A 13,631-nucleotide genomic window follows, 5' to 3' on the forward strand; every position below is an offset into this window, starting at 1 on the left:
CTTTTATTTTTCATTTATTTTTTAATACTTCAGTGATGGAATAAATTTATTTTTTTCCAGTTTATAAATGAATAAGGCAACACTGCGTGCTAAAGGAAAAATATGCAACTGGCCTGTAATTTAGGGGGAGAGAGGCATTCTTAGTTCAGGCCCGTGGTTTGTTTTTGGTGTGTGTTACGCTTAGAAAAGGTCACCGATAGTGATATTTCTGAATTTGCCGACATCTTCCATAAATTTATATGTGGTAAGTAGGACTTTAGACTTAATAGTAAGTTTGTTGTAGAATTATTATATTCCTCTAAAATAACTCCTTACAGTTTTAATTTTGTAGGTCACCGTTTCCCAACACACTGATTTTTCTTCCAAATTTTTATTGCAGTTTTTGTTTTTCGTTCTTTTGTTTATGTACAATGTAGGAGAAGTTTACTATTAGAAGTTAAACATGCTAAACATATTATAACGTTTCTCCTTCTTTCTAAAAGGTGTTATTTTAACCAGTTCTTATTTTCTTTTTAATTTTTGCAAAAACTAATTTTAATCTTTAATTTTTGTTTACAAATTACGCTTATGGTTTTTGGTTTGTTTTTTTAATGAACAACCAATATTTTGCATTATCTGCTCGTTCTTTTAAAGATGCTTGTGAAATATTCAACGTTGCTGCAGTTATAGTAAACCTGTTTTTTATTAGCTTTTGTTTTTTTATTTAAAGTCATGTTTTGATTTTTAATTATGGTTAGAGTATATAGTTAGGTAATACTAAATGAAAAAATTGTGATGAGATTATTTTTTATTACTTCAAGTTTCTAATACACATAGAAAAAGGCAGTTTTGATAATAATGATTTTTGGTACTCATAATGTTTTTTTGCTGGTATTTATCCTTACGATTTATTTTTGTTTTTAAAATTATTTTTTTTTATGTAGACGAATATATTTTGCATTCTTGAAAAAAAAAAAAAAATGCGCTCTACCCTACAATTTCATTAACTTAACTTTCATTGCTACCAGATTTTTAGTTAACAAAGAAGGGAAAAAATTACGTTTTCATCAATTTAATACATAAGTGAAATTATTTATTTTTCTTTATTATTGAAATAATCACAGTCTTGAATTCATAATAAATATGACGTAATTATTAAACGTAAAATGTAAATTTCTGTTAAAGATATATGAAGTTTACTGGTTGCGCCATATTGGTAGGAGCCATTTTTAGAGGACAGCCAGTTACTTCTACCAAGCTTTGCAAAACAGCTTGTAGGTCCATTGAATTACCGTGCTCTGGTGAAATAGTAGATGAAATACTCGTAGAGTCACGTCTAACACTATGGAAGATAGTGTAAAGGGAGGGAAAAATAAGGTAAACGCGCATGGTATTTACAGGCTAGAGAAAGAGAACTATCGTTGCCAAAGAGTTTTCTGTAAGAGATAACAAGAGAATTGAATACGTGAGAAATATGAATTACAGTTAGTGATGGGCAGAACGAGTCCGCGTTTGGAGTCGTTGGATTTGAATCAGTTCCAGGGTTGGAATCGATTCCAACAACTCGTTCACTGATTCCAGTCTGTACTTACCCTATGCATTAGTACAAATGTCACGCATTGTAATTAAATAAATAATTAAAAGTTAGCTTTTCCAGTTAATAACAAAACTATATTTCTTTAACACACATTAAGTAGTTCCCTAATTCCCAATTGATCTGATAAATATAAAATTAACAACGTAACCAAATATTAACAAAAATAGGCTAGTCAAATATAAAAATTAAAGCAACTGCAGTTTTGTCGTTATCTAGCTTGACCACCGGAGTTAACTTGATTCAAGAAGAAAAACGCAAATGGGTAGGAAATTATTCCCATAAAAAAAAATTATAACCCTTCAAACAAAATGATAATTACTCATAAAGAAAGAAATATTTATTTACTATGAATTAATATCAAGCTTTTAAAATATCTTATTATTTTACAAAAAGAAAAAGCTGTGTGCCAAATCTTTAACTTAGCGGCTGGACGCTCTTTCTCTTATCTTCATTGGCGAAAGTTAAATCGTGTACATGTCATGACGACGATCAAAGTAATACTGAGCTAAAAAATAGTATTACCTAACTGCTTTACTTACTGCTGTATCCCTCCCACTCTATCACCTATTTCACAAACATTCGTCGATTGGAAGTAGGTTTTAGTTAAATATTTGTTTCATTTGAAAACAAAAAACATTATAACGCTTTCTCAAGATGTTTTTAAGTTTTAAAAATTTGTTTTTGTCCATTACTCTTGTAAAATACGAAGAATTTTAAATAAAATATAATATACAAACACAAATGATCTAGAATGCAGGTGGAGTCAGTCGGCGTTGTCATGGTGATGGAACCGTTTAACGACTCCGGTTCCAGCTCCAGCATTTTCTATTGGCTAGATTCAGTGAACGAAAAAATGGAACGAGTCCGGTTTCAAAAGGATTTAAATCACTCCGGATTTGACTCCACCAATTCCAGTGGATTTAACCAATGAAATTGCTGGTGTTGGGCCGGAGTCGTTAAACGGTTCCATCACCATGACAACGCCGACTGACTCCACCTGCACTCTAGATCATTCTGTGTTTGTATATTATATTTTATTCGAAATTCTTCGTATATTATAAGAGTAATGGACAAAAACAAATTTTTAAAAATTAAAAACATCTTGAGAAAGCGTTATAATGTTTTTTGTTTTCAAATGAAACGAATATTAAACTACAACCCATTTCCAATCGACGAATGTTTGTGAAGTAGGTGATAGAGTGGGAGGGATACAGCAGTAAGTAAACCAGTTAGGTAATACTATTTTTTAGCTCAGTATTACTTTGATCGTCGTAATAACATGTACACGATTTAACTTTCGCCAATGAAGATAAGAGAAAGAGCGTCCAGCCGCTAAGTTAAAGATTAAGCACACAGCATTTTCTATATGTAAAATAAAATATTAAATAATAAGTAAAGTAACTACAGCATTGCTTTTTAATTAATGAGATGGGTGTGCCTGGTGTTTCTTTGCAAGGTTCGCTATATTGGGTACGAAATTATTTTTCCTTCGACTCCCTGTCTTAGATCGACCCCTACTTTTGTTTAGAAATTAACAAAATAATAAAATGAATATTATTTTAGAATCGATATTCTAAAAAAACCTTGGAACTTATTTTATTCTTCAAGCATCAGTATTTAAGCTCGCCAGATTTTGTATTTTGGTGTGGATTCCTCTTACAAGTTGGAATGTGTCAGTGAACTTCTACATAGTAGCCTTAAGTGAGTTTTATTTTAGTGTAAACGACTACAGTATTAATTATTTTCATTTTAATTTGCCTCAATTTTTTGGGGCGGGGCGGAATCACTTTTTTTTAAAATAGGGATTTGAATCAACTCGTTCCACCATCGGACTCGTTCCAGTGGAACGAGTCCGCTCTAATAGCCCATCACTAATTACAGTGGCGAAAGGACGAACTTCTCTAATAACTTGTAATTTCGTGCGAAGAACATTATAAAAGCTTATTTTGATTATATTACTAATCAATACATTCAGAAAATTTAAAAAAAACTCTAAATTGTTCATATTAAAAAAGGAAAATCATTGGTGTATTTTTTTTATCGTTGATTAACGCTAGCAATCCTGTTTAAAAAAATAAAAATAAAATACGGCCTTAATATTTTACATGTTTAAACTCTATTTCAGGAAATTGTTCCAAAAAGAAATAAATTAATTACATTTCATAATTCGCTTAATTAGACTTTACAACATCGACTATACAAACTTTATACATCGTATTAAGCGTTATTCTAAAATTATTATTTTTGTTTAATCATAATTTAACAGTATAATGGCGAAAATAACCGCACCCGTTCATCCCTTCCACTCCTTCTGGGGCTAGCACACTTAATGGAATCGCCAGCTTGACAACAACGCCACGTATCGATCAATAGTGCATCTTGTGTTTTATATTCTCAATTAAGAAAAATCTTCTTTTTAATTTATTTATTCAAATTTAATTATACATAAAATAACAGAAAAGTTATTTAATGCATTAACAGGGCAAAATTATAATTATATAAGGGTTCCTGATTAGAAAATAAGAAATGTCAAAGAGGGAGTGTGTTCAGTTGTTGGAATGGCACGGTTTGTAGAGTTGAATAGGACGATGTCCTGTGAGAAGTGCCACAACTAAACCGATTTGGCTTCCCCGTTCAGCCATTGCAAGGTCTGTAATACTGATTTTAACCAATATTCTAGTTTCAAAGTGTTCAATAATAAAGAAAAAAATGATAATCAGTGCTAGTGTTATGTATGTGAATTTAATAGGGAAACATTGCTTGAAAATATTTTATAGCTGTAATAAGCATTAATATATTTTTTAATTCATAAGATTATAGCTACGTTTTAACAATTTTCGTATTGGTGAAATATGAATTACTTTTTCGCAGCTGAAGGTAGTTAACAGATAATGATTATTATGTATTATTTTTTCTCTAACTTAATAATAATAAATAAATTGAAATAGATTGGAAGAGTTTTATAATTTAGAAAGTAGTATTTTTACTTATATCTAAAGTAGACTTCAGGGACTATTAATAAATAATACTAATTAATGAATTGCAAATTGGATTATTTTGTAAACTGCAGGTTTTTGCTCATTCCATTTTAAGATAAAATTTTGGGTATTTATTTTGTGATATATATATATATATATATGTATGTATGTATATATCAAATATGTAGCGATATATACATATTTTATTGAATGTAAACATTTTATGTAATTTCAATAGTAATTAAAAAATTTTTTTTTAGAAATTAAGGAATTTAATTTTATGCACGTAAAAGTACTTAATTATTTTTTACATATTGTTTTTTTCCAGATTTCTGCCACTATGAAAATGAAAGATAATTATCTTAGTCTATAAGGTAAGCTTGAGTGCATTTTCAAAGATGAAAAGAGAATATTTGCAGATTTTTGTTGAAAGTCATTAATAGTTTATTGATTCGGGCATTTTAGTTCTCTTAATAAAATAAATAGCACAGGAATCGAAGGCAATTTTATTTCGTAAAATAGTTCAGTTATAAGGCATTCATAATTAATTGAGTCAAAGCCGACAAGACGAAAAAAATTTTACTACTTTATATTTTGATATATCTGATTAAAAGAAAAAATATAAAAAAGAAATTAAGATCAACAGAATTAAATGCCAATTATGTACATTTTATAGTCTAATTGTTCTTATTTCATAAATAAATTGACCCTTAAGACATGTTCCTTATGATTAACGTCTAATGCACATGAGAATGTTTAAAGAAAGCGTTGATTACTGATAGTATTAATTATACAAAATTTCAGCAATTATTTGCTTGCTATTGCGAGGCACAGCAATTTCTATTAACGTGAAAGCCATGGTAACTTTACATTTGTATTTTTGTGAAAAACAACCTACAATTTAAAAGATGTTAATAAAGACTAAAAATGTTAATAAAGAATAGTTTATTAACAAACTACGTAGCCAATACATTTTCCAAGATGGTTTTTCAGTTTTGGAAGAAATCAAAGTTTATTATTATAATTATTTTTTTTTTTCTAGACTTTGGTTTATTTACATTGCCTGCCAAAGACGTACTGAGAAAGATAAATGTTTCCAAACCAATCTAGTTCATATGAGATTTCTTCTAAAACTAATGCCTTTGTACAAATTAACGAGGTATGTCAAATAAAAAATTACAAGTTCTATTTTTCTACTCTTTTCCTTCGCATTTATTTTGTTTAATTTTTAGGATAATACCGGAGGTGTGAATGGTATGGCGCAGCCTCACATTTCTGACAATCCTGCTCTTCAAGTGCCTGATAATAGGGTATATTTATTTCTATTTTTTAGTACAGTACTTTAATCGTAAGAAGTAATCATCAGCAGATTACAAATATTATAAGATGTTTGATGTGGTTTATAAGATGTTATATTTCTTGGCTTTGTTGGATAACACAGTTGACCCAAATCCAAAGGCACTTATATTTTAGTAATTTTCACAATGTCAATTTTGCTGGATTTTTATTTTTTCTTTCACTATTGTTAGCTAAATGGGTTGAAGGTAGAAGTTAGTTTCTTAAGGCTTTGTGGGCGACGGGGCAAATCGATTATTTACGCACTAGCAGTAATGAAGAAAAAAAAGTCATATTTGTTTTGCTTATTTGCTATTCATTTATTTTTATTCAATAATGATTTATAAATGTAATTAATAAAAGACCTATTGGTAGGTTTTTGTCCCCGCGCATTTTTTTGGAGCTGATTTCAATTTACATGGATTTTTTCTTGACAATTTCTTATGCTTCCAAACATTCTATTTACTAGTTTTGGTTTTTTCATCCGATAGGATATCACATTTTGCGTACGAGTTTTATTAAAACTGTCCAGTAGGACAGTTGTATCAGGGTTGAAGTGAAATTCTTATGCGACCGATATTAAAAAAGAAAAATAACTTGGTGTACTAGATTGTACCCTTGTCAAGTTGTCTGCTTTACATAAGGGAATACAAAGGGATGTTTAAAACTTATCACGAATTACAATTAAATCTCTAAAGGTCTAAGAAAACAAAAAATGCGTTTCTTTAATGCGAAAGATAAATACCTACAGCTCAAGCCAGCACTCAGTTTACGCTAAGATGTGTTCAAATCGGCATTAGGAATCTTGATGAAATTGATCAACTAGTGAACTATCAAAATATTGGATAACACAAATTAGTGGCAAAAAAAAAAAGTATCCCAGGAAAGTAAATGCGTGAAGATTCGGCTGCCCTTTATGGTCTCAAATTTCAAGTCAATAGTCAAGTTCGGTTGATTTGAGCAAAAAATGGTACGAAAAATTTGTTACCCGTCACCTCTAGTTACAGAATATGGGACTTGATTTTAGATTCCTCATCGTATGGCAGACGCGCGTCCAAAAGTAAGGGTTCGCTGATGACACCATTTACATATGCACAGTTTTAAATAGCACAAAAAGTTATGAAAGAAACCGGAAACCTCAGTTCGATATTGTAAAGTTTTGTCCTTTTACTAAAAACTTTATCCACACCTAGTGACTGCCACTAGTTATTAATATGTGGGTTCGATAATAATAAAACCCGCTAAACTTGTAAGTAACCTGATTTATTAACATTACTAACATTAACATTTACTAGCAACTATCGCTATTCATTACATTTACCATTTATAACAGTTAACTGTTACTTACTTATTACGTAAATACACCACAAAAACTGTTTTACGACTGACTACTGGTCCGCACTGCACTGAATTGCGCTAGACTCAACTGCTCAAACTGTCACTCACTAACCGGCTAACAGTCCAACTGGCTGACTCTGCAGAACTCCGACTCAGCTCTAACTCTTTCCAACTGTGACTGCCTGCAACTGTCCCTGACTCCCACTGTCTGTGACTCCAGCTGTCACTACTCACTCCCACCTGCAACTGTCTTACCCCCACTCCCACTGGAGCCGCTCCCTTAGCTTTTACACAGTGGTACTATAGGCTTCGGTCACTAAACTCCTAGAACAATCTAGCCCTTTCTTCTCCGGCTCAGGTAAATTCTGGCCTTTCGTTTACACAGCGGTGGACCGTTATAGACTTCGGTCACCCAACTCCCAGAACAATCTAGGCCTTTCTTCTCTGCTCAGGTCAACTTTGTTACAATATCTTCAAAATTAGGTGCTAGGTCATTTTATTAACTTGATATCAAAGAGAAAGAAGAGCAGGCGTGGTAAGTAATTTTTATGTATTTTTTCATCCCCTTTTTACTGAAAATATTGCCAAGGCAGTAAAGCTAGTATTATTCTTAATATTAGGAAATAAGTAGTTTTCCGAGTGAATTTCTAGGCAATAATCAAATGTTAAGAGCTTTAAATGTTCACAAGCAAAGACGAATGGTTTAAAAAATAATTTTACTCTGCTACAAACAAGAAGGTTAAATACTTTTTTGAAAATTTTGGGAGAGTTGCGTTTAATTACCAAAAAAATTGGAAATATCCTGTCACATATTTAAATATTCAATATCTTACATTTAAAGGTTAAAACTTATTCCTTAATTTATCAAATAATGCACTTTACGCAGCTTGTGCAGCATTTTCTGTGTCTTCAAAGGTATCTCTTCTTGCAAGCACATCTGTAATTCTCAAATGAAACTAGAGGTGACTGGCAACAATTTTTCCTCTACTACTTTGTGCTCAGATCAACCGTTTAAGCATGAAATGCATTTGAGCCGCCTTAAAATGAACTCCCTGTTTATATTATATATCCCATATATATATAACACAGATATATACATCTATATAATTACTGCATAAAGTTTTTGGAATCCCATTTATTTATGAAAATCATGAATTCTTGCACTTATTCCTGAATAATGAGTTGACGCTCTGGCAGTGGCCTGTGTCCTCCAGATCTCGAAATGTCGACTCTGTTGCTTGGCAAGATTGTGTAATCTACATTAGGTGGTTAGTTTATTTTTACACAATACCAGCTGGTACATGGACAGTAGGGTGAGTCCATAATGTGAAATCTGTGCAGGTAGTATCTATATGGATGTGACCTGTTAATATTTGGATTGATCGTTAATTTCATATTCTGTCTTAAGTGGACCTGTGCAATATATTTTTTAGGCAGTGTTCTTTTTTGAGAATTTTGTTAATTTATTTCTAATTCTTCAAGGCTTTTCTTTAGTTTCTCTTTAACGTAGAACTTTAAGTACTACTTGATGATGTTAACGATATATAGGTTTGCCTCTCTTATCAGAAAATTTTGCTTTGCAGTTTAATTTAATTAGCTCTTTCCCATGGATACTAGTTGCGTATTTCGGAAGTCGATAAATGAGCATTCTGACAGATGAAAGTTTGAAACTGTTAGGGACTTCAGTGCGGGGCACCACCGATGTAAAACATTTGATTTTTGTTACTTTCTTAGAAGATGAAGTATATTGTTGAAGAATTAGAATATTTGTACAGGATTATGAATGTTATCTTCAAAAAGAGAATATTTCTGGCTTGTTTTAGATTTTTGTTTTTTTTTTTGCTATTAATTTATATAACATTTAACAGGTTGATAAATCTATTATTTGGTAAATTGTAGGACAAAATGGTGATGGTGAAAGGGGAGGAGAAGAAGGTAGACCCCATCCTGACTGTGATAACCAGCCATCCGTCCCAAGCGCCCGCCAAGATTACTTCGCAATCTTCTGTAAGTAGTAGGGTACATGTTCCACAAAAGTAACCTTCCTAGCTTAGAAGAATATGATGGTAAACTATAAATTTTCATTTTCAGGATTGTGTGAGGGAGTCTGACGGATCTTCCAAAATGCCACAAGCGGAGAGAAAGCTCGAGGGTGCTCTTTGCTTAGCTAGCATTAAGTCTATTAGTAATAATGAACAAAATACAATTAGTGTTAAGGATATTAATTTAAACAAGAAACATACAAGTCAGAGTGAAACTCTGAATAACATTCCACTAACCAACGATGATGCTGATTTTGAAAGCTTTAAAATCTGTGATTACTACAGTCGATGGGGTATTCCACGTTGTATGAGATTGTATGGAGGTGGTGAAAGTTCTTTAACAACAGGTACGGCGGGATGGGGTACACCGCCAACTAGCACTGGTGGTGGTGCATCTGGGTGGACTGGAGGTAGCTCTAGCCAGCCACAACAATCGCAACAGGGGGGTTCGTCGCAACAAGGTCCTCAATCAGGTGGCAGTGGTGGTTCTGGAGGATCTGCAGTGACATCCCCTCAATGGGGTTCTAATAATAATTCTGCTAATGCTGGGAATAACAACAATTCTGGCAATAATAGACAAGGAGGGCAGCAATCACAGCAACAACAGGGAAGTGCGGGAGGGCAATCGCAACAGCAACAACAGGGGCCACCTAGTCAGAGCCAGGTCCCGCCCGTCACTTCAACCAATTCACCAACTACTACAACTGCAGTGCCAAACAATTCTAACGGTGGTACGGCCAATAACAATAATGGAGGTATTGGACAACAACAAAATCAAGGTGGTTCAGGTTCACAACCTCAACAGCAAGGTGGTGTTAGCGGCCAGAACGGCCCGTCTTGGGCAGCAGCCGCGGGAAAAGGATTACCACCTACTTCACAATCGCAGGGTGGTCCTTCATCTACCAATTCGTCTACCAACTCCATCAGTTCTACTAAGCAACAGATGGAACAACTAAACACCATGAGGGAAGCCCTTTTCAGTCAAGATGGATGGGGTGGAGTAAGTACACAGAATTTCTGATTCCAATTTAATAATTGCTATTCAAATAATTTTGGATTAATATTTAATTTATCTGTGTTGTATATGATGTAATTTATGTATAATGTTTAAAATTTAAATGTGTTGCAGCATAATGTTAACGATGATAGCAACTGGGATATACCTGGTTCTCCAGAACCTGGAGGCAAAGACAACAGCAACAGTGCAGCCGTTTCTATGTGGAAATTGCCCATTAACAACGGTAATTATAGAAACTAGTATTAACGTTTTTCAACATTAATCTTTTTCGTGCTATTTTTGACGATCAATCTTAATACCTCTGTCCTACAGGACAGTTTTAATGTAAACTAAGGGTTCACGACTTTACTTTCCTTGTCTTATTGGAAACTTGACGTCAAAATTTTCTCTAAACTTCCTGTGTACACATAAGTGTTTAATTTCATAAACTTAGATCTATTTACTCTATTTTTTATTTTTTTTTAAGGCTAAGGCGCGTCATCATTTAAGGTCATTGGCGCCCACAGTTTTTTTAGCGCACTGCCGGCCTCCGGTCAGTTCTCTCGCAGATAACCTGACCATCACTGAACAGTGAGCTGTGAGAAGCTCATAGGAAGAGAAAATCTGAGTCTCTGCTGCTGGATTCGAATCCGGGATCTCCGCATTGGGATCCAGTATACACTAACCGCTTAGCTAATCTCTTCCCTTCTATTACACTACTATTTTAGTTCTGAGAGAATTCGTTTTTGTGCAGTTCTCGGGGAAAAAGTTATACCCAGATATGGAAGTGACACTACATTTCATTTTAATGCATGGTTTTCAAACATGCTGTGGTTAGAACTTGGTTTAGATTGATCTTGGTAACCTCGACGCCAGGAACGTATTTGAAATTCGGTTTTTGAAGATAGTGTGCTTAGAACTTAGAAAATGGTTGCTTCTGTTCTTATCAGATTTTCATTCTGCAACTTCCCACGAAGCAATTATCCCAAGTTAAAAATTTACCAGTCACTTCAACAAAATAAATCTGTTCCATTTAACGCCTAGTTGTTGTTGCGTAATCGTTTTTTTATTGTTGTGTAGTCATGGTACCTTATCTTATTTCTAATGAAATGTTTGCAATTTTAGGTGAGTTAAGCATTTTTTCTATTAAAAATATATCTTGTTTTCCAGGTACTGACTTATGGGAAGCTAATTTGCGAAACGGTGGTATGCCTCCTCCTCAGGGTCAGGCTCAAAAAACACCTTGGGGACATACTCCAAGCAGCAACATAGGAGGTACATGGGGTGAAGATGATGAAGGAGATGCCTCTAATGTTTGGACAGGAATTCCACCAGCTTCCGGTTCAGCACCGCAGTGGCCAAATCAACCGCCTATTTGGCCAGGTAAATCAATTTGTATATTAAAGAATCAATTTTTGCTAGAAGGTAGAAGTAGTAGGGGGAGTATTAGTAAAGAAATAAATAAAATGTAATGGGCTGGTTAGTGAGTAAATAAAATGTAATGGGCTGGTTAGTGAGTAATAAGCACTCATTAGGCTTATAATAGTCAAATTTCCTTAAACTGTTTCTTCTTGGGAGATTTTAGGTAAATCCATTTTAGATTAATACCAATTTGTGTCTTTAAAAATAGGTGGTACAAACAAGAAAGATGGTGGTGACTGGGGCGGTCCAAATTGGAACGATCAACGAGACCCACGAGACCTGAGACATAACGAAATGAGACAAATGATGGATTCTAGAGAAAGCATGAGGCCTGGTTCTATGGATCACAGGTACAGAGTTCTGTTTTTGATTAATTGTTTCGATATGTTAGACAGATAGATTTCAGACGTATGGTTTGTGCTGTTTGATTTGTTCCCTTTGATAATTAAAAATATTTGTTTTTAAATATTATTTTGTACCTTTCTCTCCTAAATAAACCACACTTGATTAAAATTACAGGAGCATGGGAGGTAATGATGTCTTGATGAGAGGTGATCCAAGGGGAATTAGTGGTCGTTTGAATGGCGTAGCAAGTGAAGCTATGTGGCCTACTGGTCCTACTGGTCCCCATCATCACATGCCACATCATCAGGGGAAACTAAACAGCCATCCGAACCAACCAGGTAGCACTCAAGCTTGTTCAAAAGGTGTAATTAAACTTCATTATGAAGAAAACAATTGTCAAATAATGTTTATAACTATATTGGAGAATTTTTGCTTATTAGGAGTTAATCAGTGGGGAGGGGGAGGAGGACCTCCAATGAAGGAAATGGGAGGCCTTGGAAGTAAGACCACAGGTTGGGAAGAACCATCACCGCCTGCCCAACGCAGAAATATGCCTAATTTTGATGATGGAACTTCTTTATGGGGACAACAACATACTAGACCAGCTATGCCAGGTTAATATTCTTATGTTTAATTAATCCACCAAATTTCACATCTTGTGAAGGTTATTTAGGAATCATTTATTTATACAAAATATATTCCATTTTAGGTCAGAGTAAAGTATCTCATTGGAAAGAGATGCCTGCGACAGGAATGGGCCGAGGAAGTCTTCAGTGTCCACCCGGACGCGGAAATCCTAATATAAAGCCTGATCAACCTCTTTGGCACCATCCAAGGTGATCCCACATCAAAAATAAAATCTATGTATTTTATATCTATATATAAATGTATATATTTTCAAACATCTTCAAAAATCTGATGTCACTTTCTCTTTCTCTACTGTAATAAGAAGGGAATGTATTGGAACGCGCTGATTTTTATATCTTAGGAAAAATCCGTATTTCTGCAGAAGACGCTCCAATAATGTTTTCGGTTTTGGTCAAAATCAGTATACCCGGAAGTAATATTGAATGAATTTTTCATTTTTCAAGATTTCGCGTGAACGGTTTCAACATTTTTTGAACTTAATGTTCTAATTTCATTTCAATATCTCCAACTTTTATTTGATTGAAATATTCTGGGAAAATCCGATTAAGGGCACTTCTGATCGAAGAGGTAGTTAGCCTTACCTCTAAAGTGCTAGCTACAAAATTATAAAAATAATATATTTCCTAATTTAAAGAAAATCAGCTGATCGATAGTGCCACTTTACTGAAAATATTTTTAATTTTTAATGATTTCATCTAAAACGGCTCCTATAATTTCATTTAAACTTCATTTAGAGGTTACAAACATAACAAACCAATTTTATTTAAGACATTTTTTCTGGAAAATTCTATTAATGTATACTTCTGAGAGAGATTTGATAAATTACGTCTGAAGTGCCATATTCTGAAAGTTAAGATTTTATTTTTTATTCACTTTAAAAGGTGGTTGACAAATATATTAAAACCGAGTTCGAAGGAAATTTCACGGCCGGAAGGAAACACATACCTCTT

At 33.5% G+C, this 13,631-nt stretch overlaps 1 protein-coding gene across 8 annotated transcripts in view; it reads left to right on the forward strand.

Moving 5' to 3' along the window:
- The first annotated feature begins 81 nt into the window (after positions 1-81).
- gw (trinucleotide repeat containing adaptor protein gawky) overlaps positions 82-13,631 on the forward strand; it is a 43,554-nt gene continuing 30,004 nt past the window's right edge. For 2 of the 8 annotated variants that reach the window (XR_012462689.1, XM_074142039.1), the window contains exons 1-12: positions 82-244; positions 4,883-4,928; positions 5,597-5,713; positions 5,787-5,864; positions 9,127-9,234; positions 9,319-10,269; positions 10,399-10,510; positions 11,437-11,649; positions 11,897-12,038; positions 12,208-12,395; positions 12,474-12,647; positions 12,743-12,869. Coding sequence is in view for 1 of the 8 variants with exons in the window: in XM_074142039.1 (XP_073998140.1) it covers positions 5,645-5,713; positions 5,787-5,864; positions 9,127-9,234; positions 9,319-10,269; positions 10,399-10,510; positions 11,437-11,649; positions 11,897-12,038; positions 12,208-12,395; positions 12,474-12,647; positions 12,743-12,869 (2,162 nt within the window). In the remaining 7 variants the exon portion in view is untranslated. Of the gene's footprint in view, positions 245-794; positions 1,357-3,842; positions 4,454-4,882; positions 4,929-5,596; positions 5,714-5,786; positions 5,865-9,126; positions 9,235-9,318; positions 10,270-10,398; positions 10,511-11,436; positions 11,650-11,896; positions 12,039-12,207; positions 12,396-12,473; positions 12,648-12,742; positions 12,870-13,631 lie in introns of those variants that run through there. The other 6 variants (XR_012462692.1, XR_012462691.1, XR_012462690.1 and 3 more) reach the window with 6 other exon arrangements.

The sequence above is a fragment of the Rhodnius prolixus genome, unplaced genomic scaffold, assembly GCF_049639745.1.
Source record: "Rhodnius prolixus isolate KJV_2025 unplaced genomic scaffold, Rpr scaffold_6, whole genome shotgun sequence".
NCBI classification, from domain to species: Eukaryota; Metazoa; Arthropoda; class Insecta; order Hemiptera; family Reduviidae; genus Rhodnius; species Rhodnius prolixus.